Source organism: Acromyrmex echinatior, chromosome 8, assembly GCF_024713525.1.
Source record: "Acromyrmex echinatior isolate Ae372 chromosome 8, ASM2471352v2, whole genome shotgun sequence".
Classification (NCBI taxonomy): domain Eukaryota; kingdom Metazoa; phylum Arthropoda; class Insecta; order Hymenoptera; family Formicidae; genus Acromyrmex; species Acromyrmex echinatior.
In genome coordinates this window covers 12902761-12929244 of record NC_141859.1, presented here as the reverse complement: position 1 = coordinate 12929244, position 26484 = coordinate 12902761, and the positions used below count along the sequence as shown (strand labels likewise).

Below are 26484 nucleotides of genomic sequence, written 5' to 3'. Positions count from 1 at the left end.
AGCACGGAGATTGACCATTAAAGAAAAGTCGCTTTTAGACAGCGAATAGCTGCGCGAAGCCAGCTAAATAGGAATAATTATTCGAGTATTTTCAGTTTTGGACCTGAGAAACGGATTCTTCCACGTACCGGTGTCCGCGAAAAGTCTTATTACATGTCGTTCATAACCCCGGATGCACAGTTCGAATTTCTGAAGACACCTTTCGAGCTATGTAACAGCCCAATGTCTTTTCTATGATTTATAGACGAAATGTTTCGCGATCTGCAACGAAGACATGTTGTATTTATGTATCTAGATGATTTAATCGTATCGGATCGGAACGAGAAGGAGGCCCTTGCCAATCTTAAGGAGACACTCACAGTAGCCGCCGAAAGAGAATTGGATATTAACTGGAAGAAAAATAAATTTTTAAAGAAACGCGTCGAATATCTCGGATACGTGATCGAAGGTGGTAACATCAGTCCTTCCCTGTCAAAAATAAATTCGATGAAGAATTTCCCTCCACGAAGACGAAGAAAGCGGTCCAGAGTTTCTTGAGGCTGATAGATTATTTCCGAAGGTTTATCTGTGACTATGCTAAAATAGCGAAGCCTCTATCCGATTTGTTAAAAAACAATCAGAAATTCCATTTTGGAGCAGACGAAGAATGATCGTTCAATCAATTGAAACAGTTACTCACAAGTGAACTAGTATTACGAATCTATCGACCTAACGCGACCACCGAGTTGCACACGGACGCAAATAAAGATGGCTGTGGTGCCACTCTCCTAAAAGAGTGGCAATGAAAATCAATTCCACGTTGTTCATTTTATGAATCGTAAGACATCGGACGCCAAAAAGAAGCTGCATTCATATGAGCTCGAAACACCAACAGTAGTACAGCAGTGAAGAAATTCCATGTTTATTTGCTCGGGATAAAATTCAAATTAGTGACTGATTACTCAGCATTGCAAAAGACATTGAATAAAATCGACATCTCTCCTAAGGTCGCAAGATAGGCGTTAATGTTGGAAGAATTCGAATATGAGGTCGAGCATCGCGCGGAGATTCAAATATGTCGACGCACTCAGTAGGTATCCTGTGATGTTGACTGCAGATAAATTAACGCCAATGATAAGGAAATAGCAGGATGCGGAGGAGAGGCTAAGAGTAATTAAGAAGATTTTGGAAAAGGAATCATATGAGGAATACGTTTACGAAAATGAAATCTTGATGAAAGGAGTCGGAGATAAAAAAGTTGTCGTACTATCTACGAGTATGCATTATGACATAATTCACAGGGCCCACGAAAACGGACACTTCGGCATCAAGAAGATATCAAAAAGTATAAAGTCGAAGTATTATATTTCAAACCTGGCGGAAAAATTCGAGAAATATGTTGCGTGCAATATATTCTGGCAAAGGAAAAGTCGGAAAGAAGGAAGGAGGTCTATACCGAAGAGAGACGCTCCACTGACGATCTACCATATTGATCTGGGACTAATAATGGCGACTTCTAAATTATACAAGTATACCTGTTTGTTGTTGTCGACGGGTTTTCGAAATTTATTTAGATATACCCCACGAAGACGACGAGCGTAAAGGAAATATTAGACTGGTTAAAGAGTCAACAAGAAATTTTCGGTAATCCACGACGGATAATAAGTGACCACGGTTTGACATTCACGTCAGCTTTAGAAGTTATTGTTCTGAAAAGAATATCGACCATATATTAATCACGACTGGAGTGCTAAGAGGGAATGGTCAAGTTGAATACATCAATCAAATAATTCTCTCAATTCTCACGAAGTTATCCTCTGACTGTCCCCGATAAGTAGTATAGACACATAGATAAGGTGCAGAGTGCGGTAAACAGCACTTATCAGCGAAGCATAGGAACTAGTCCTTTTGAGATTCTTTTCGGAGTAAAGATGCGCCAGAAAGAGAACATCGAATTATTAATTTGAATTGAGTAAGAAAGTATCTCCTTATTTGATGAGGAATATGAGTGATTGCGAGTTGCAGCAAAAGGAAAATATCACCAGAATTCAACAAGAAAAATAAAAGGACATATGATCGTAAACCAGCCATGCGGGATCATGTAGGCGATTCAGTTGCCATCAAACGGACCAGGTTGGTCCTGGTTCGAAATTAAAATGTAAGTATCTGGGTCCCTATAAGATTTTTCAGGTAAAGGGACGTGACGGTTACAAGGTGATCCGAGACGGCGACGAACAGGGACCTAAGATCACTACATCATCGGCGGACCAAATGAAGCTTTACTCATAAGCTATTACTTTTCGGGATCCGGAGATTCTCAAGAATGGCCGAATGTGGAATGGGGCTCTGAACTCCAGTGCGAACGGCGCTGAAGGCGAAGTAGAGGTGGAAGAGAGCGACTAGCGAGAGAAGCAATAACAATGGAGGATGCTCTAGAGACACAAGCCGTGTACTTAACTTCAATAAAGCAGTTCTTCTCTAGATATTCTATCTACTCAAAAGTCGGAAGCATTCGCCCGAATCGTTGTCTTCCTTAGACTCTTCTCAAATTAAAGTAATCCCACACACACCCACACACGCGCGCGCGCGCACACACACAATAACTTTGCACTTATTTGGACAATAACTTTCGATATTAGGGAGTTTTTGCAATATCGTTTATCCAGATACAGTGAACGCTAAGGGTATCAAATAATTTTTTCTCTACAGCGAAAACGTGAAAAGTGAAAAATTTTATGTATGTATGCATGTACATGTATACATAAATACATATAAAAAATTTTTACTTTTCATGCCATAAGCAAAAAAGATACAAATCGATACTATGGTCTTCTTCTTAGCGAATATTAAGAAAAGGATAACGTGACTTTAAGGACCACCGTATCTGGATCAATGTTATCGAAAAAACTCTATAATCTTTGCAGCTCTATTATTGATGCGCCTTTTAAATGCATTTTCCAGGTTTATTCCACTAAAAAATAATACAAATTGATGATCAAATATATGACGCGGTAAAAATTTTTAAATAAAAAAAATTGAAAATCTTAATCGGACTGTTTGAGATCGGTAATTCGAAAGAAAAGCAAGAATTCTTTCAGTCGATCGACATTAATTGTCATTGAACGCATGCACAAATTGAGCTCGTGATTTCATCTCAAACATGATTTTAATCCTCGTTAAAATCATCAAATTCGTCGTTCTTTGTTCTTTTTAAAAACAATTCGTTACACGCAAACAAGTTGTCGTTACCGGCAACGGACAATCGAAGGTTCTAGAACAATTCAATTCGCGCACGCGAGCGCCGCGCTCCGACGAATACGTCACGCGCTGTCACCAATCCCACGCACGGATCTTCTGTCGCGCATGACTGTTACGTTGAACGTCGCTAGAAAAGAATCCAAAGCGCCAATCAATTTTGTACACCTAATGCCACGTAATAATTACGATTGTGGCAAATTTTTATTGGATTTTTCCCAAAAGGGAAAGCTCAGGCCGAAAGCAATAAATGCTTCGATCTCGCCGTCCTCCTTCTTACTTCCAAAAAAGTTCTTAGAGTTCTTAGAGTCATAATCTCGCTTCGTAAAATCGCCGTGCTAACCGTTTAGTGAAATCGCTATAAACCGAATCTTTCGAGAAGTGCCGAGAAAATCGCCGAGATTTTCATCACCGTGATTTCAAATTGTATTGGAAAAGTCGACCGAATTCAATATTTTGTTAATCTGATATTTAATTAATTATATTTGTTGAATTTGTAATTGTGCATATTAAAGAAAATTCCTTTGTTAACTTACAAAGAAACTGAGTTCTCTTTACTGTCGTGCATCATACCAGCCGTGCGCCGGTCTCTCACTCGAATCTTTTCGCGCGGTGCGCTCTCGCACACGGACTCTCACTACTTAAAATAATAACAATACCAATTTAAGATTAATAATAGTCGACATAGGACGAGATGCGTAATGTGAAATGACTTAACTCCAATAATTCCGTGATGTCTTCTTTATTCAACATGCCTTCTTTATTCACATATTAAATAAAGAAGACATCACGGAGTTAAATCATCATTCCACATTAAAATTAAGCAGCTCGTCCAGTGTCGATTCTTATTAGCCTTAAATTGATATTGTTATTAAATCTATATTAAAAAATATTACATTCTGTGGCACATAAGTGTGATCAGTAGCTCTTTGAAAGAAAACCGAATATATCATAAAAATAATAAAGTAATATTTTAAAAGTATATTACATTCAGTAAAATGTATTTACTTATTAATATGATTTTCATTATTATTAAGAAAATAACAATTATGTAGGAAGGATATGTAATAATTGATAGTTTACTACTTTCCGTGCACTGTATGTACCGCATTCGTAGAAGTGATCCGCAAGAACTCAGCGTGTCTCGGGTGTAAGATGCAAAATCAGAATGTTGAAGATCCTATGTTCGATCTTGCCTTTTCCTTTTTTTCATAATTTTTTTTTAATAAATAGCGTTATTAATAAACATATTACTCCAAATATATTTTTTATAAAATTATAGAAATTATATACGTATACTTCAATGTGCTCGAAATTTGCGCATTTCGGGCTGAAGTGCCTACATTTCTGAAGTGCCTACATTTCCTTCACAACCGCTCAACGCTTGATGACCGAACCGCTAGATCGCGCGCGGACATGCATCTTAAGAACGTCGCAGTATAAGGAACATGCGATCATACCTTCCATCAAATTATCATGAAAATATTTTTCTTCTTATATAATTGTTATTTTCTTAATAATGGTAATTGAACATCATATTAATAAGTAAATGCATTTTACTGAATGTAATGTACTTTTAAAATATTATTAGGTGTTGGAATTAATTCGTAGCGTTTTTTAATGAAAGAATGTTATTTATTTCACATGAGCATTAAAAAATACATTAATGAAAGTACTTCCCATCACTTGTAAAACGCTACGAATTAATTCCAACACCTAATACTTTATTATTTTTATGGTACATTCGGTTTCTTTCGAAGAGCTACTGATCGTACTTTTGTGCCACAGAATGTAATATAGAATTTTACTTTACCGTGTCATATATCTGGTCACCTTATTTATATTTTTTTTAGTGGATTGAACTTGGAGAATGCACTTAAATGACGTTTCAATAATAGAACGTCAAAGATAATAGAGAGTTTTTACAATAACGTGAATTCAGATACGGCGAACGCCTTTTCTTAATTAGTCGCTAAGAAGATACTGTGACCATGATATCGATTATGTATCTTTTTTCCTAGGAAAATCAAGGTTTCAAGGAAAGTTTTTCTTGAAAACGAAAAAGTGAAAATTTTTTGTATGTATGTGTATGTATGTATATGCATACGTATACTGTTTTGCGTGACGCTGTACGCGTAGAAAACAACGGCGTTATATGAGTCAATCAACTGTAACCAGTATGACCCACGTTCACAGTATCGTTGCCGCACAATAGTATTATCAATTTAGTGTAGTATAGTAATTATATATATATATATATATATATATATACATATATATATATATATTTATTACTAATTTATTCATATATATTTACTTGCTATATATTACTTGATATATATGTACTTGCATATATATCATATTGTAATTTTTTCAAACTGCATGCCGAATTATTTTTCCTATCAACGCAATTAAAACTACTCTAGTAATCGCGAATTAAATTGATAAGCAATTTTAATAATTTGATGCTACAGTCAAGCATCATATTATAAGGATGTTAATATATTGAAAAACTGTTAATAAAAAAATTTATTGCGAAAAATATTACCTCGGCCAGGATTTGAATCCAGATTTCTTGTATTCCGTACGAACGTCTTCTAAGTCATTAAACTACCAAGGCTCATACGTAAAATTGCTTTGTCAATTTAATTCGCAATTAGTAGAGTAGTTTTAATTGCGTTTACAGTCCGGAAAAACAATTCGGTACGCGCAGTTTGAAAAGACTATAATATGGTATATATGCAAGTATATATATATAGTATAAATTAATTCAAGGTTGAATTATTTAAAAGCAATGAAGATCCAGCTTCGACCGTAATAGGCATTTTAAATTTCAAGTATTGATTAAATTTATATTCCATAGCAATTTTTTAAGAATATAAAAACTTCAAACGATTATTACAGATATCTTTATTTAAATTTGACTCTTATTTGCTCTTCTATTTTCTTTATTTTTGTTAGTTTATAAGAGTTCTTTACTTTAATTGTATTTTTTAAATTAGTGACAATTAAAAATCAGTGATAATTAAAAAAAATTGATGAAAATTAATTGTTTAGCAAATAATTAAATTATGAATAGTAGCACTTTTTGCATATGGACATGTATACTATTTTACAATATATTCTATTTAAAAAACTTAAAACAAATAAATCTTTTCGGGATTACATTATTTGTAAAATTTGACAAATTTTTAAACATTTTTATAATAAATTACGCAATAAAAGTATTGTTATAATATATCGTAGTGACTGAACAACACCCGCGGACACATTTAATCTCAACTGAGCATAATGATTTTTTCCATGAAATATAATGATATTTACTACCTACTATAAAAGGTAATTCTTATAATATTATACTTTGAATGAATGTTTAAAGACATATATGTTAATCTCGTTTAATTATTTAACGACATCAATAAAATGTGTAGTGCTGTGCTTAATAAATTAATTCCAATTGACACTTAAAAGAAACAAAACTAATGATAAAAAACCTAATAATAAGTACTATTTAATGAAAAATCTATAATTATTTAAATATAAAAAATAATACGGCATTAGTGCCTGATCCACGTCTAATGGTTTTACCCAATTTATGTATAATTATATATAAAATTATATATACATAATTATGTATGAGCAATTTTTTTTACATTTTTCCAAACTTGTTTTTTTCTGAAACGAACAATGCGAAAATTATTTTTAATTATTTTTAATATTTTCACATTACTATTATTATTTCTATTACTAAAAGTTTCTATTACTAAAATTTTACAAAAGAAAAAGAGATGTATAAACATGTATGGGCATATTTCGTATATGATCATACATGTTTATGAATATTTATGGATGTTTATATATATTTATACGTATTCATGCATGAAATATTTTTTATCTAGTTGAGATCATCTTTATTATCATAATTATGATTTTTATTTATGCATTTATTAGAACATCTACGAATATTTCAAATTCGAAGCTAAACAAGAACATGTTATAACCGAATAGCAGTGACTTTCCATCACAGAAAGGCGCATCGCAAATATGCCTTCAAAGCTTCATCATAATAAAGTTTTCACAGTCAATAACAGTATAGATCAAAATAAAATAAAATTTTCATTATAACTTAAGATTGATCGAATATTTCAGTTTTTGTATTTATATTGATTGGATGGTTAGTTTGTGAGGAAATTATTATAAAGATAGTCATTTTTAAAGTTTACATTTTTTATCTAAAAAATTATTGATTTTCTCAAAAAAGTCTAAGAGAGAAAAAATGTTCATTTTGAACATTTCTTAAGCTATTAAGCTTATACAATTTTTATTCAAAGTTTAGATTTTTTAAACAAAAGTTCATAATTATTCAACGATCACCTAAAATATTTAAGTATATATAAATATTTTTTCGCAAAATAATATAGAAAATCAAAATAAATTATTTCCAATCACTAGAACGTTGATTGATCGATTAGTGAATTGAAAATGGGATTAAACCGCTTGCCTATTTATCTTTGAAGTATTATAGTATGAATTTTTGCCCAAGTAGCACACAGTGCTTACAAAGCGTTAAAAAAGTGCTAAACGCAAACATGTATAAGCGCTTTGCAGGCGCTGTTGTGCTATTTTTATTTTAAAAAAAATAAAAATAAAGTACGTTTAAACATGAGACTTTAACAAAATTATAAAAATAAAATTAATTGAGCGTTCGAGATAAAAAAGGTATAAAAAATACAATGACTAACAGGCAATTGAGAGCAATAATCAATGCAATTACTTGTGCGTAATAATTAACAAATGTATTATTCAAAACATTATATACAAATCGAAAGTATCAGACGTTTTGGTTCCGTTCGAATCATCATTTGCGATGGTAGATTCGTCATCATATCTTATGGTAGATTCGAAAATTAATTGTACTGAATAGGTTTCGATTAATCGTATCGAATAAGAATAAAGAGCAGCTGAGGAATATGTTCAATTCCATATTTAAGAAACATCCCTATTAATTAGTTACTTGGCTGAGTGAGCGTAGCTGCTAATTATGACCAACATGTCAAAAAGTAAATTATTTAACGACATGTTGATCATAAACAAAAATAGATTATTTTGAAAGAATGGATACGCTATAAAATTCGTTCAGAATATTAGTTAGCATCGAATAAGTCGATTAATTCTCTCAATTATTATTGCTCTTAATTGCCCGTTAGTCATTGTATTTTTTATGAGATTTTATAACTTATATACAAAAAATATGTCAGAATCCATTAATTACTATTATTAGATATTATTAAAATATACTTGAATATATTGAATATAGGGACAAATTCTTTTAATACTTACGTAACTTTAAATATTTCTCGTAATTGCTTCGTTCCAAGTGGATCTCTATCAGAAAAAAATTCTGGCATGTGAGTCCTGGAAGTGTAATATTCTTCGATGGTATTCTTAGCAGCCTCGATATGATAGTAGTTACTATGTAAGAATAATACATATTCAATATCTAAAATTTTTGGAAGATGCGGTTGTTTCATGCACCAATCCTTTAAGATTTGTATATCGGCATCTTTCAATTCAGGATTTTTCTTCTTTTCCTCATCGTAGGAAATTCTTTTGATTAATGACATAGTAGATGTACTTGTACAATCTCTTTTACTAATATAAAAAACATATATTTTACATTTAGTAAATCATCCAAATTATCTAAAATGTTGCCTCTTTTATAGCTATAATAATGTTATGCACTAAACGAATTTAATAAAAAAATTGAAATTACTAGTACCACATAACGGTTTAATATTAAAGATGTAATAGTGTCTTTAATGAATATTTAAGTTATTAATATTTAAGTCAAAAATTAAGTTAGAATGTTATAATAAATAGATGTTAAAATAACTGTGTTATAATAAAACAGAAAAAATTACTTTTTAAATACACTCAGATGAAAAAGAAGCTTGCTTGGCTGGCAATCGACTAAACAATCAGTTATTACTCACCGACTTTTCAAAGTACCACTACACGCAACTATACGGAAATTTCCACATTTATGACGTACGAAAATACATAGTACAGATATAATTTAACATATGATTACATTCACTACATACTGTAATCACAAATTAAATTCTTGACAGCTTGACGGAAATTATAGACTGATAACTCGTTATTATTGATACATTGAGACAAATATTTTTTTAACTTTATTACTCTGTATTCATGTTATATAATTTTACTATTATGTTTTACAGATATAAAGTTATGAACATGTATAAGATCGCAAATCGCAGTAATCAATATATCTAATAAGTTGTTTTTAATTATTACTGTAATACAATAGTATAGATAAACTACACTGATTCTAAATAACTATGTGTTAGTGCATATACGTATATGTGATATGTATGTGTGTGTACGTATGAAGCAGGGAAGAAGAAGTGCATCATAGATGTTGAGTCCGAGAGAGGGAGAAACGCGTTATCGGGGTGTTAAAGGGGAAAGGGAAGGTTTTGTGCCTTATCTCTTTCGTTTGTTACATTCTCTTTCTAATCCGTTGTGTTTTCTTTTTCCCACCGTTGTAGGATATGATTCTCTCTGTCCCATCCGTTGCGGTCCTGTATTTACACAGTATTCGCGCTCTTTCTTCGTCCCGTTGCGCTCTCTCCAACTCCCACGTTCTCTTTTCTTCTTTCGTATGCAATTTTATTAAATAGATATAATTGTCATAGAAGGGAGCAAAAACAAATTTTAGGATTGTGAAGGAAATTTAGGAAGAAATAAAGATTAGAATTATAATTTTTCATTATTCAATTTTTATTTCAATAATTTGATTAACTTATTTATAAGGAAAACTGCGTGCCTTCTTATAATATATAATTCTAAGCGCTAAATAAAAACAAGAGGAAAAAGGAGATTGAAAATAATTTTAAAAATTTAGTAATATATTTAAATATCGTATTATATATTTTGTTTTACAAACATTAATTCATTTCTTACTTTAAAAATGAAAATGTTTACAATTTGCAATGTAGGATAAGTTGTCTAACAATGAACCATGTAAATATCAGAGGCTTGTATCTTTTTCAATTATTGAGTTGAAGATCTGAGTTTTGACATACAGTTTATGAATTTAATTGGCTATATTCTGTAACTCTAAAGTATTTTTTAAGTTTAGCCACAATTTCGATTATTTTAAAAAACGAGAAGTGGTTCATTGTGTACAAGAAATGTGTACACAATGAACCATATTATTTTTAATAATGAACCACATTTTATTATTATTTTAGGAAAATATCGGAAAAAGAAATGTTATCAACAGCAATAAATTTAATGTTATTACACATTTATTGTTATTACACATAAATTTAATGTTATTACACATTTATTAATAAAAAATTGTTAAGGAAGACATTAAGACATTTCCAAAATTAATATTATATTGTCGCAATACGGTAACTTAGTGGAAATTTTTAAGCGATTAACAAGCGACGAAGGGTTTGATAAAAGTAATCTTTTGATGTATGTATTTAAATATTCACAACAGGTTCTATTGTTTAATTAAAACAATAATATCTTACTTAATATCTTCTTAATATCTTACTTAAGAACTTTTAGATTAATTGTTACACAGTTTTATACTACGAATTGTCGGGATTATTTTAGTTTTGCTATATTTTAAAATATTTATTTTTAGAAAATAGATAATTATGAGATGATAAGGATTCATGAGGCCGCGTTTTTCTGTCAGATTCCTTTCATTTTGAATAAAAATACGTAGAATGAGAATATTTTTATTAAGGTTTTAGATGGATGGGGGAGGGACCATATTCTAAATAATTACTACAATGAATAATTATTTTGAAGATCGTAAGAAAGATTATGTGGTCTACAATGAACACCATGGTTCATTATTCACTACATCAAAATGATTTATTGTAGACTACCTAATCCTGTTGAAAATTCTTGTAAGTTTTTTGTAGCAGATCTTAAAAGAGTTGTATGTGATCAATCAAGATTACTACATGAACATACATGATCATATAAGAATCTTATATAATTTGTTCATGAATCTCACTAGTAATCTTTAATGACCTTAGGAATCTGGAATAAATCGTACATGATGATTTACATCGCAATGAAAAGATCTTGCCTTATAAGAAACTCTTACAAACTAATTTCTTTACAAGATCATCTAAGAATATGGTATTAATTATGTATGATTTATTCTAAAGTGTTTCATGAAAGATTATTTATCAATCTTAAGAGACATATAGTTACAGAATAATTTATTTTCCTAAGTTAATACAAGAATCTGACACGAATCGTATACGATGATTTATATCGCAATGAAAAGATTTTAATTGCTAATTTTGCCTAATAAGATACTCTTAAGAAATAATTTCTTTACATGATCGCTCCAAAATAATAAAGACATTAATCATCCCAGTAAACGAAATGGAATTATTGAATAAATAGAAACTTGAATATATGAAATGAAAAAGAATTAAGAAAAATTAAAAAATTTGTTAGAATACTGAAGATGAATGTATAAAAAGTCGAAACGTAAATTATCACTGTCTTAATGATCTGATAAATTGTAATTTCGCCATAATAACTGGCATAGGCATTTCTTTTCCCAAATTAAGTTTGATTTAGTCAAGAAGCCGTTATTCAATTTGTGTCAAAAGAATTAATTTTTAGCCAAAATGAATTCTTTTAAAACCCACTCAACTCCTTGCTTGTTCCATTCCATTTTATTTGGGATATGAGCAATAAATTACACAAAATTCCAGTAGTATTCTTGTAATAGTTTCATAATGACACTCCAATTATATTCATGCAAGATTTACGTTACATACGCGCAAAATTCATGTAACCTGCGCAAGATTAACATACGTGTAAGAGTTATGTAACATGCTTATAAGATTCATGTAACATAATTGCAAGATTCTTGATTTATCTACAGGTATCGTATATTTTTATTCTTGTATGTTCCTGTCCGAAATTCGTATGTGAAAATTTTCTTGGAAGATCTCACAAGAACTTTTTAAAGAATTTGCAGCAAAGAATACTACTGGTTTACTATTGGTCTAGCTATTCTATACAATTTGATCAGAAGCGTACATTACTAATTTATACTCTATGATTGAAGTTTCATCATAAATTTCACGCAATTTTTTTAACGCATCACATTTATTATTGATAGAATTTTGACGTACAATATATAAGATTATATAAGATTCTTATATGATCATGTATGTTCATGTAGTAATCTTGATTGATCACATACAACTCTTTTAAGATCTGCTACAAAACTTACAAGAATTTTCAACAGGATTAGGTAATCTACAATAAATCATTTTGATGTAGTAAATAATGAACCATGGTGTTCATTGTAGTCATAAATTGTTGAAATTCTTCGCCAATTTTACATACATTCTGCATTATCCGGTGATTCATATGCTCAACGCAATGTTCGAAACAACACGGTTGAAGGCATCATGTCCAAGGCATAGGAAAGATTGGGGTTAGTAAATTCATTTTTCAGTTTCGAATTTTTACAGACGAAATTAAGAGACTCGAAAAAATAAATTCTATACCAGTTACTACATATATTCGACTATCTAATAATATTTTAATAAAATAATACATAGATTCACGAAGCATTAGGAGTCACCGCTGGTACTGTGTCATTTGAACGTCGAACTTGTGATACATGACAAATTCTTTGTCGACTAATATTTTAAACTTAATGTTTGACTATGATACAATATACAATTGGTTCTTTATATTCTTTGTATTATTAATGTGACGAACTATCGTTAAACACGGCTTAGTTCTATGAGAATTGAGATGGTCAATCCAATACCACTCGGCTATGCAATTGCAATGTCACAACATTGATTAATGTTGAGGATGGTCGCGTCTCATTACATAATTCAAGTAATTTGCATTTGGAAGGAAGAATATATGTATTTTGCGATTCACTTAACAAAGATACAATGTTTCGAGGCCAATAATTATATATATTAGGTGTAGTAAAAAGAAATTCATTATTTTTCCAATAGATGGCTTTAGTAATCTGTATCACGCGTAGACATACAGATTACTAAAGCTATCTATTGGAAAAATAATGGATTTCTTTTTACTACACCTAATATAAAATGGATCTAGATCTATTTCATGTATTGATCCTTTTCAAATATTTGAATATTTGCAAATTTCAAATTGGATCACAATCGACGATACCTAGACGATTATCCAATTCTGCTTGGCTTTACGCAAGATGTTCGACGAATATAAAATTGGTGGATCTTTATCCTCAAATCATAAGTCATAATCTTATTAGCCTCCTCAGTACGCCAAATTGTTGCATGTTGTTTTCTATCTGTTTATCAATTGACCAGCTATTTTTTGGCGAAGAGAATCTTTTAACTGTCTCTTTTTGATATGAATAATTTTATCATTAAATCCAGAGTACAATCGAAAATAGTACAATCTTGCCCATCGCATGGTTTTTTTAACATTTTGCTTTATAATATTGCTTTGCATTTTTTACATATGGCGTTAAATAGTACAAAATATTTTGCGTTTAGGTTCGGAAAAACCACTGTGTTCTTAAATGTAAAGGCACAAGGAAGTTTTGATTATTCCCATATTTTCGCTGCGAAAATATGTGACCATTCACCGGGTGACCATTTAATTTTAAATATCGTCGATCATTGTATCGTCTTGCGACAGGTTTTATACGGTCCCAATTTTCATCAGAAATAATAAGTTTAAATGCTTTTGTGCCATCTTTAGAACAAAGCTCTATAAAAGAATAACTTTCATCTGATTTATCGAGAAAATCCTCAGTAGTTTTTATTATACCAAATTTTTTTAATACGGAAGAAACTATGGACAGCTGTGGACAGGTGTAATGCGTTCTTATTTTAAAACTGGAACAGAAGTATCAACATCTTCTTCAGTCGAATCACTTTACGCTGAATATAAAATTCGACTTTTCAAAGGCTGTATTCCGATAAGAGTCGATAAATTTGTAGCAAGTCATCTCGATTATCTGGATGGAAGATTGCGTTTAGATTACGCCGCAAACGCTTCTTTGACTAGATCAGAATTCAAAACATCTCCGAAACAGGATCAGATATAGTATATGTGCACGAATCCGATGAACATTCCGATATTTCAAATAATTCTGTTACATCCAATTCCTATAATAGCGAAGTAACAAATAAATCCGTTACGTCCATTTCACTTTCCTATATTAACGAAATAACAGATAATTCTGTAATAAATAATTTGAACAGTACAGACTCCATTAATGACGACTCTCACAACATTCAAGCCTATTTCAGAAAATCGAACTCATTAGTCTCTATTTCTAATGATACATCAGGCTTTATTTCTAATGATCCCTGAATTATCAAGAAAATTGGATGTTTGATAAACAAAGATAAAAAGTCTGTTAAAAAGAATAATGTTAAATATAATGTTAAAAAATTAAATCTTACTTGGACAAGTGTTCCGAATGGGAAAGCGTCGAATCAACAGATACGGTTTTCATTCCAATAATGCAAAACGGTAATTTGTGTCAACATGTAAAATTACGAGGCAAAACCGTAATGGTACGAAATGTGCTTTCGATGCTCTTCTCCATATTACTGCACACATGATAGATATGGATGCAGAATATAAATACCATACTCAAGACATAGATGATTGTTTCTTAGTTAGCAAAAATAGATCGTATCTCAAGGAAAGATAACAAGAAATATATAGCAAGAGCATCCCTTTTGATAAATTTGTCACTATTCGAGCAGTATAAATATACTAGACGCTTCCAATCACTGGACGTCATGTGTAATGCTGCACACCTAGCCGAGTATACTTTTCTCTCCGAGCGTACATAGAATAAAAAAATGTAAAACGTGTGATTATTCGAATGAGAGAAATTTCGTAACACTAAGCATAAATGTAAACGTGATATTACAGAAAGGACTTGAATACATACAAGAGATAGTTGCAACGATGCAATTACACCGAAACAGTGTTGCGTAAAGTGTAATAATTTGTGCAATATAACAGAGGAATAGGGCCCACAAATTATAGTAGATACAAGTATCCTAACAAACACTGATTACCTAAAAAATGTAGGACTGAAAGCTACGACATATAATTTGAATAACATTTCAAAAAATATTTCAGTAGGTAACGAATATATTCTTAGAGGTGTTGTACACTATATGGATCGAGCGAGATCATTATACGGCAGTAATATTCATGAATATATCGTGGTATGAATACGACGATTTACAATTAAAACGAATACAAATATCACCGAAAAAATATATAGTAATGCCACATGTGCTACTATATGCGAAGATAAAACAAAAGGATAACCAACTTAAGAGTACAGAATAAGTTATACATTAACATATTATTATATCATATTATTATTTCATAACATATTACCATATCATATTATTATAACATATTATTATTTCAGTTTCAGGTAGCAATATTTTCGATTTAATTTGATTAAAAAATATAACAGTTAAGACATTCAGTATTGTACGCGTTACTTTCTACGCGATAACTCTGCGAGTTAAAGGGAACACATTATAGAGATAAAAAGTTTTAAAAAAAATAAAAAAAATAAGAAACCAAAAATTAAAAAATAAAAACAAAAAAAAGGAACCATAATTTCATCACGCCCACGTCGTGGTTCTGGATTACGCTAAATACGAGATGAATATATTAGGTGTTGGAATTAATTCGTAGCGTTTTTTAATGAAAGAATGTTATTTATTTCACATGAGCATTAAAAAATACATTAATGAAAGTACTTCCCATCACTTGTAAAACGCTACGAATTAATTCCAACACCTAATAACTATTATACAGGAGAATGTGGTGCTATAATCAGTGTATGAAAGATGATCCTTTTTAACATTTACAACACTATTAGATGGCAAAATTCAGTAACTACTTAGGGAAATAATATCTCAGTAGATCGCCGTTATACCATGACGATAATATACACATACACAATAGTCAGAATTAATTACATATTAAAGCGTATAAATTATAAAGAATTTCGAAACGTTTCATTAGATACATTTTAGAACTAAATTGCACATACTTCCTCACTCATCTTAACTTAAACGTATTATAAATATATGTATATTAGAGTGTATAGTTTGTTATTACAAACAATAGGAAACATTCACAGCTACACGATAAGCATCATATGTGGCACAGAACTCGGAAATCGGCCAGCGTATCATACATGTTGCCCGAATAGAGCCTTTCTCGAGGTTTAACAATTGTTTAAAAAATCAATAAATTATTTCTATCACCATAATTCCTCGAAACTAGTTAGTATACATTTAGAATTACACGATAAACACCATATATCCCACAGCACTGTCGATAATCGCTTAGCGTATCTTTTTTCTCGTAATGGCCATTTTGTAGGTAATAAAATTGTTTAAAAATTAAATTAACAATGTTAGTCACCAGAACTCTTCACAGAACTATGTAACTTTTCAATTCCTACAAGAAAATGTGGTTTTGGACCTTTTTTGGCAAAATAAGTGATGTGTGAACCTGACCTATCATTTTGTAGTTCGGCTTTCTCGGTTTTAATGGCCGGAACTTTGTTTAACTTATATAGAACTATAGAACTATCGAAAATAAGCTCAGAACTCTTCATGTTTAGTGAATTTCCACCAAGTGATACGCCAATTTCGCAGACACAATTTGGTCAGTAAGTTTATTAATTTTTTCTGCACAATCACTATTACACTCCGTTGTAAAAGTATAATTTTTGTTTTTTAAACGATCCAATCGCTGCATTTTCATAAGAATCTATAAAAATTAAAGACACAGTATCACAAAATTTATCGCTGACCTTGGTAAAATTTGTAATGAATCCTTTCTCTCAGTGTTCGAATTATTAGAATAAAAAAAAATAGTTAAACATTTTTTTTTAATTCAAATTTGATAAGTATGCATTTAATAAGTAATTTATATAAATATTTACTAAACAATTAATTTCTATGTCTAATCTTCGATAATGTCGATAGAATTAAATAATTTCAACGGAATATGATTCCAAATTTGATGTACATTATAAATAATGTGCGCCAGATCTGAAGGGGTTAAGTCAATATTTTCATATAAATATACCTGCTTCTCCTTTAATTAAAATGGCACATGAAGACCATTTGCTGTCTGGATTTCTTTCTTGTGCTTTTACAACATTATGAAACTCTTGACATTTTTTGGTCGTGTATAGTGGTGATAAGAAAGGAGTTTTTAATGTTCCTTCTTTCTCATCAAAAAATATTCAATTACTCGGAACGTAATCAACAGATTTCTTTTTCTTATCACTAATAAATTCAATTAATTTAATTTAAAAATTTCATTTTATTAATATTCACTAAGAATTATTCCGTTTTTTAATATTTATTGAAATTATTCACAATGATGATTAACAGTCGAAGTAAAGTTTGTTACCATAGTAATTGATCATTTTTCCTCTTCTAAGCTTTCGATAGATTATTCAAAAAGATTGCTGATATTTTTGATGTACCTTGTTAATTCTCAACGTGGCGGTGAAACGTGCAATTATAAATATTTAAACAATTTAAGTAAAATGGATGTACGTTTTTTCAGCAGCAAGAGAACGAAAAAGAAAATATAAATATATAAAAGCAGCTGTAAGAAAGATATGCGTAACTTATATATTATTAGGTGTTGGAATTAATTCGTAGCGTTTTTAATGAAAGAATGTTATTTATTTCACATGAGCATTAAAAAATACATTAATGAAAGTACTTCCCATCACTTGTAAAACGCTACGAATTAATTCCAACACCTAATACATGTAAATATTTCCTAATATCTTGTAATATCTAATTTTTAATTTGTATATGACACATCAAATTCGTAAAGTTTAATATATTACTTTAATTTAATTATATCTACAATATCATGTACAAAAATTATTTTTAATAACTATTTTTTATCTGTTATTATAATTTATTATGATGTTTCTTTTCTTTTTAATATAAAGTAAACGTTCAAAATGTAGTGAAATTAGAGGAAAACAATGTGATACAAATATGAAAGAAGAAGAAAAAGTAGAAAAAATGATCGTAATAATCTGTTAGGCGTCCTATAGACGCCACGATTCTTTTCTTCGGCTCCATATCGCGACTATGGTTGGCGTTTGCGAGACTCGAGTGGAATCTTCTGATAACAGTCTGACAGAAGGATCGGACAGGCTCCGCGAAAATTCGTAAACATCAATCAACCCGAAAGGAATAATAACCTTAATGCAGGCCCGAAAAGAGACACGATTGCAAAAAACATTATAAATGCATCGAAATCACGCAATAATAAAAATCTAAGCTTTGTCGTCCCAGACTGACCAACAATTTCATCTTAGGAAAACAGGCCACGCGCTTAAAACGCATGGGATAACTTCCCACGGTAGCGTTATCTAAGATTAGACTCACGACTAACAATGGTTGCCCTGTACGCAAAACTAGTTGTGCACGGTAACCATCTGTTTACCTAGCCATATTTTCCGCGAGAATAACAGAATTCGTCATCCGTCTGGAGCAATCTTGGCTCTTTAAAAAAAAACGTAAATCACTTCTTTTCTTCTCGAAACTCCTCTAACGATGTACTTTAGATTAACAACGATAGGACGCTATAAAAATCGTAAATCTTGCGTGACATTGCAACTAACTTTTGCATCCTAGACAAAGGGCACAACGCTTTTTTTGGGGGTATAAATAGAGGTCTCGCGGAAGCGCAGAGCGTCAGTACAAAACTCGAAACCACCCGGTTCACGTCAGTGAAATTCGCGATCTATTGTTGCGGGCAGTGCGGAAATTTCACCAGAACCCGCGCTAATCACACCAGTTCGCAGTTTCATACGAGTGCGAAGTTGTGGGAAATCGTCGCTGGAATCATCAGGCATACGCCACTGCGACTGCCCTTCTGGCGCTCTCCGCGGACGACGGACCTCCTCGGTCACATACCCGAGATCTCGAGACAGCCAGCTAACCAATAAGTCGCCATTCCTTCCGGTTCATCCCCTCGTCTCCCTGCATGGAAACACATTTATATTCACTTATGCGCGTTTCCGATGAAACATATATATATTTTATTTTAACTCTTCGGATTGTAGTGCATCCATAGTACATCCATTAAAAAACGGGGACGAACTTCTTATGTCCGGAGGAGTAGGCGGAACCATCCCCTTGGCCAAGTCACAATCGTGCCGCCACAACCGACAGATAACCAATTTCTCGAGGTCTCCTACTCACTATTAGAACAGACACAATCCTTAGACCTCTCCTCTCTTCCTGTCATCGATCTTGCTATCTGGGAAATCCTAAACTATTCCCCTCCTCCTCTCGAAGGACGATTCCCTCTCCCTCCTTCTCTCGAAGAAGAATTTCCTCTCCCTCCTCTCTTGAATCAGCTCCCAACTTCTCCTTTTCAATCGAATCCCGAATCGATCGACTGGGATCGGCTATTTAGACTATATTCGTTTCCTTTCAACGAAGGGGATAGAATAGTCATAGTTTGTATCCCAAGAAACCCCACCCCTTACATTGTTCTTTACAAGCACCTCCCGATGTGCTCCTGCACCACTTTCCTCGCCTCCAATACTTATTAACCCTTTCCTCTTCTCACGCACGCACGCACGCACGCACGCACGCACGCACGCCTCCATAATGTATTAAGTATATGTACAAATTTCTTATTCTTATGTAAAAAAAAAGGGTTTATTATGTATAAAAATTTTTAATATTCCTTCTTTTTATTATTTATTAATAAATGTAACTTAGTATATTTCCCAGCTGTCTGTTATTGAAATCACCTCTCGCATTCACTTCCCTTTAAACACCTGAGATCGCATGAGGTCCAATCCGAGTCAAAAGGATTAAGTTCCTTGATCCAAAAAGTAGGACCGACGTTCGCACTGTCCCTCAGATGTCATAGCGCCCTTCGGGACGTTGACTCATATTCCGGGACCGAAAAGGTGCGTGTGACTTACAGGTATTCGCCTTTGTGAGATTGAGTCTAACCGTCCTTCCATACCTCCCTTCCCTCTCCATTCTCCCTCATTGTCTCCTTGACCAAATTTCCAAGGGTTTGGACGTAACAAATCAATTATTACAAAATGAGAGTTATAACAAGGTGAGAGTTACAATTTCATGCATTAAATTGTAATTCTCATTTTATTATAACTCTCATTTAATGGCTAAGGACTAAATATTTTTATTATCAAATTATTTCATTTTTACAATTTTTTTAAAATTACCATTTTACTAGCCTCCAAAAATTATTGATTAATTTACTGCAATTTACTGAGTAAATTTCCATAAAATTTAGTCATTTTCATCTCTATTCACAATATAGTAATATTGATTCAAATGAAGATTGAACTTGTTATATATACAGATCGATACAGATATTTTTTATTCGAACGATGACATAGTGCATATACAACAGAAGAATGAAAGTGAATATCATGAAGTGGAGGAAGTAAAAAGTAATGATGATTATGTGTGTGAAGAAGTTGAATACCATGAAGAGGAAGTAAAAATTAATGATGATTATGAAGAAATTGAATATCATGGAGAAGAAGTAAAAATTAATGATAATTATGAAGAAATTGAACATATATATCATGAAAAGGAAGCAAAAATTAATGAAGATTATAAAATAAAAGATATAAATGATATACGTAAGTGGGCTATAAAATGTAATATAAATCAAAATAATTTGGAAGAACTTTTAAATATTTTACATCGTAATTGTTATCCTAATTTGTCTAAGTGTGCAAAAACGTTTTTATCTATTGTATTAATCAAGCTTCTTACAACATACGTACAATGATCGGAACAGCTGGTGAATTTATTTATTTTGGGTTAGAAAAATATTTTATTAAACATTTTCTTCCTGACTTTCATTATTTGTCAGATGTCTTCTTACAATTTAATGTTGATGGACATTGTTTAATTCTAGTTCGAAACAATTTTGGCCTATTTTATGTAAAATAATTTGTAAGTCTTATATATATAGTCCATTCTGTGTGGTGATTCATAGTGGAAATAGCAAACCTGTAAGTAATTACTTTTTCAATGAATTTATAGAAAAAATTAATTTATTAATGTCGAAAAAATTAATAATTAAAGGAAAATTTAAATTAAAATACATAATTTTATCTGTGATACACTAGCACGAAAATTTTTTTAATCAATCATAGACCATGGTGGATACGGTCCTTGTAAACGATGCGAAACGTATGGTATTATTATTTCTGATAAAAAGAAAATTTATAAAAAAGTAATATATCCATGCGATAAAAATTGTGAGAAAAGAACAAATATATCATTTCATAACCAACGTTAATCATGTCATTACATAGGACATTCACTATTATTGAATATTAAACTACTAATAGATATGATAACATGTTTTCCGTTTGATTACATGCTTGTTTAGGAATAATGAAGAAATTATATTTGGATTTTTGGTTACTTCGATCATACAGACACAAAATTAAAACCATCTCATCGTCGCGTATAAAAGAATTGACTATATAAAACAATGGACACCATGTAAATTCCAACGCAAGCCTCGTAAACCAATCACTCAATTAAAAGCATCAGAATTAAGATTTATTTTATTATATATTAGTTCTGTATTATTTAAAAAAATTCTCAATATTCAGATATATAAACACTATTGCTTAACACATTTCAGAATACTGTACAAATCACAATTTTTTCAGTTATTTATTAATGAAGCTAAAAAATATCTAAATAGCTTTTTTGATATAATGGCATCTCTTTGCGGTACTTCTTCTTTCACTATTAATGTACATAATGTAATTCATATTATTAATGATGTAAAATTTTTTAATTGTACATTAGATAACATATCAGCGTTTCCTTGTGAAAATATGTTAGGTAAAATAAGAAAAATGATCCGAACAGGAAATCGTCCTCTATCACAAGTGTGCCGACGTCTCTATAAAATTGAAAATATTTCAAAAGCAAGTCTAATTTCCACTAATACATCAATTTTAAAACAGAAAAATGATTGCAATGGTAAACCTATTATACTTAAAGTTAATCATAAAAAATTTATAATAAGTTCCAAAATACCTAATAATATCGTATTATTGAAAAATGATTTGATAGTACAAATAACTGAAATATATAATTCGTTACAAAATGATACTTTTGAAATTAAAGGGTGTGTTTGGCAAAAAATGAGATGTATGTATCTACTGTTATCAAGTAATTTACAAGAATGGAAATTAACAAAAAATATATCACTTCCATGATAATTTCTTGTATATATGACATTAATAGTAAAATTATTGTAATTTCAATAGTTCGAATAAAAGATGGCGAACAAATTGAGGAATATTATGCTTCAGCGTTATTACACGCTGAAGAATATTAACACAAACAATAAATTAAAGTTTGGATGGATATTATGTGTATTTCATCAATATATGTGTATGTGCGTGCGTGCGTGCGTGCGTGCGTGCGTGCGTGCGTGCGTGTGTGTGTGCGTGTGTGTGCGCGCGTGTGTGTGTGTGTGTGTGTGTGTATTGCTGCTTCAACATTGAATTACGATCATCACAACTATATAAATTATATTTATATATATAACTGTATATATTATATGATTATGTTTTATGTATAAACGGGATTTATATATAAAATGTAAATTATATACAATATTATAAAATATTGTGACAATAAACACAATGGAAGAAATCACAAGTTTTAGTACATGGTTTTTTCATAATTGATAGAATATATATAATATATATATAATAAAATTATTACATATATATAAAATATATATAAAATTATTATATATATAACACAGTAGTAATAACACGCACACATAATTATGTATTGTAAAAATGGAGTTCCTAATATTACTTTATTATACAATTATAATCATAAATAACAAACATTTTTCTGAGTGTAATTCGGTCTTCTGCAACATGAAAGTTCTCTATGCAAAAATAACAGATAAGATATTATATTTTTAAAATAATTTCACTTATCGTAATAAAAATAACAGTGAAAATTAACTACTTTACAGAAATTTAATATCTAATACTGGCCAATTAATCATTATTATTTAGATTATTAAAAGTATTGATATAACAATACTTGCAATACATATATTTACAATACACAAAATAAACGATTAATTGGCCTATACTAATATTATATTTCTATAAAAATTGCTTAGGAATTGGTTAGGAATAAGTTAAAACTATTTAGAATTTTCTCAGAAAATTAGTTAGAATTAATCAGAAATTGGTTAGAAAACGACTAAAAAAAATTTATTATTAAACTAGTTAAGGGGATGCTGGAGCGAAGGCCGAAGTTAATCAAGATCGATATTACAGGTTTTCATTTCCAATTGTATAAGATGCTTACGCCCTATGAGTTAATATGATCATGAAGGAAATATGATCGATTAATTATCGATATTTTTATTCCGTTTCCTACATTACCATCTTAACAGGGATGTGTATTAGGGTCGGTTCCACAAATGTAAGATTTATTTTGGAAAATTTTCCAATTTTAGAATTGAAAAAAAAATAAACATAATTGAAGTTAATCTTATATTTGTAGAATCGGACCTTAGAAATTTAGTTGTATTATACAAGGTGCGTCCCAAAATTTTCCAAACTTTTTCAATAGAGATAGGTCGGGTGGCGCCATCCGTGTGTTCGATTGCGCGTTTGAAAGGTACATCCCTAGCTGACTTCCAGTAAAAATTTCATGACATTTGGTTCAGTGGAAACGAAGTTATGGCGTCTCAAGTGTCAGTATGTTGTATACATCGATACGAGAACTTCGAACAAAGAGCCAATATTAAGTTTTGTTTTAAACTTGGTAAAACATTTACCGAAACCCATAATTTGATGAAACAAGTTTATGGTGATAATTGTGTAGCCCGTGCCAGTGTTTATGAGTGGTATACGCGATTCAAGAACGGTCGTGAGGACATAAATGACGACGCACATACAGGTCGCCCAAAATCGACAATTAACGAAAATTCCATCGAAGTTTTTATGATTCCAAGGGTATTGTGCACAAAGAATTCGTTCCAGCAGGCCAAACAGTTAATGCTGTATTCTATGTAAGCGTTTTGAAGCGTTTGGTGCACCGCATTCGTCGTATTCGGCCAGAATATCGCGAAGGAGGAAGTTGGCGCTTGTTACACGATAATGCGCCATCTCACCGTTCGACACTTGTCACTGATTTTTTGACTAAAAATCACATTTTAACAATCAACCATTCCCCGTATTCGCCTGATATGGCACCTTGTGACTTCTACCTATTCGGCAAAATGCATTTGTCCATGAAAGGAAAGCGGTATGTGGACGTAGAAGACATCCAAAGGGCTTGTACCACTATTCTGAAGGACGTGCCTTTGAACGACATAAAACACTCATTTGAAATGCTTTTAGATCGTGCCAAACGTTGTATTGAGTCCGACGGGGACTACTTTGAATAAACAATTTGAATTTGAAAAAAAAAGTAAACCGTTGTTGTTTTATTTCAAAAGTTGGGAAAATTTTGGGACGCACCTTGTATACATATTTAGTTGTATTATATACACATGCAATGTAGGCCGTATTTAATATATATCACCAGTACTAAAAGTCTGTGATATACATAAAATACAGATTTTTAATTAATGGTTATATCGATACGAAGCCGTAATAGCATTTTTTTCTTACATCCAATGCCATTTTAGGTTACGATAATATATTATCATAAATGAATACGACATTGCACATACATAATGTAACTCTTTTTACTATGTCTAATTTTTATGCAATATTAAAATTTTATATTATAATGTGTATAATGATATATAAAATTTAATTCTAACGTTGTATATAAAAAGACATTCATGAATACGAATTACAATTACATTTTATGTGTATTATAATATATGTGCATACACACAATAACATAAAAAATATTATACTATTCACATATTAGTGAAGACATATAAACGTGTTAGTGAATTAATGATATATGCAATATTAAAATTATATTTTGAGTATATTATTGTGTATATGTACATTATAATACATATAAAATATAATTATAATTTATATTCACTAATAATGTTTTGTTATATGTTATAACAATGTTAGAATTATCATAATATAATACGAATACATACAATTTTCTATATTAGATATATAAGTCGACATGTTAGTAATGTATAAGTACTATAAGTATTTATCTCTTTTTATTAGACAGAGTAAAAAGAATTACATTATGTATGTGCAATGTCATATTCATTTATACATATATATATGAAACACGTGTCCATATATTGACAATAATATATGTTACATATGTTAATATATGTTTTGACTAAATCCTAAATGATATTGATCATAGGAAAAAGTGATACTACAACTGTATATCGATATTCACTGCGAGTACTGAAAATACGTAATAATAGATTTTCAGTATAGAGTGTACATTGGAGTGACACATGGGCCTAATAACATTTTTCCTGTCGTACAATGTCATTTTAAGTCAGAAAAAAAATGTGATATGTATTAGCTATACATAGATATATTACACATATAATATACATAGCTATACCATATTTTGCTACGTTAATAAAAAGATGTAGAAATTAATCATATTAAAATATTAGTGGTGTGTGTACTTAAATATAATACACATATAGGCAATATTATATTGCATATATGTGTACTATAATGTGAATATACATACGTTGCAGATAGAAGTTATGTGCTAAGCTATTTATGCATTCCCTATGTTTAAATATGCAATATTAAAATTGTATACATATATTATACACACACACACACACACACACACACAAACATATGTGTATATATATATACACAAATATATATATTATATATATATATAATACGTATATATGTACACATAAAATAAAGATTTATCAGAGAATTCATAATTTGATCTTTTTTTTTAAGATGTTACGTCTGACTCATCTGCGTTTGACTCTCGTTAGCTTTGATTTATATTAGTTGAATGTATATTCTGATATTGAAAATATAAAAGCATGTATCACTAATATCTGTATATTTGATCATAAAAAAACATATCTCTTTTTATTAAACGTAGAAAAAAGAGGACATCAGTACACCTTTTTGTT

At 30.7% G+C, this 26484-nt stretch overlaps 1 protein-coding gene and 1 pseudogene across 3 annotated transcripts in view; one reads left to right on the top strand and one right to left on the bottom strand.

Moving 5' to 3' along the window:
* LOC105147682 (alpha-tocopherol transfer protein-like) overlaps positions 1–9309 on the bottom strand; it is a 31336-nt gene extending 22027 nt beyond the window's left edge. For 2 of the 3 annotated variants that reach the window (XR_015545951.1, XM_011058857.2), the window contains exons 1-2: positions 9156–9269; positions 8575–8886 (exon numbers count right to left, since the gene is read on the bottom strand). Coding sequence is in view for 2 of the 3 variants with exons in the window: in XM_011058857.2 (XP_011057159.1) it covers positions 8575–8858 (284 nt within the window). In the remaining variant the exon portion in view is untranslated. Of the gene's footprint in view, positions 1–8574; positions 8887–9155 lie in introns of all 3 variants that reach the window. The other variant, XM_087408741.1, reaches the window with a different exon arrangement.
* A 9454-nt stretch (positions 9310–18763) lies between these two features.
* Positions 18764–22734, top strand: LOC147908794 (uncharacterized; annotated as a pseudogene).
* The last annotated feature ends 3750 nt before the right edge of the window (positions 22735–26484 follow it).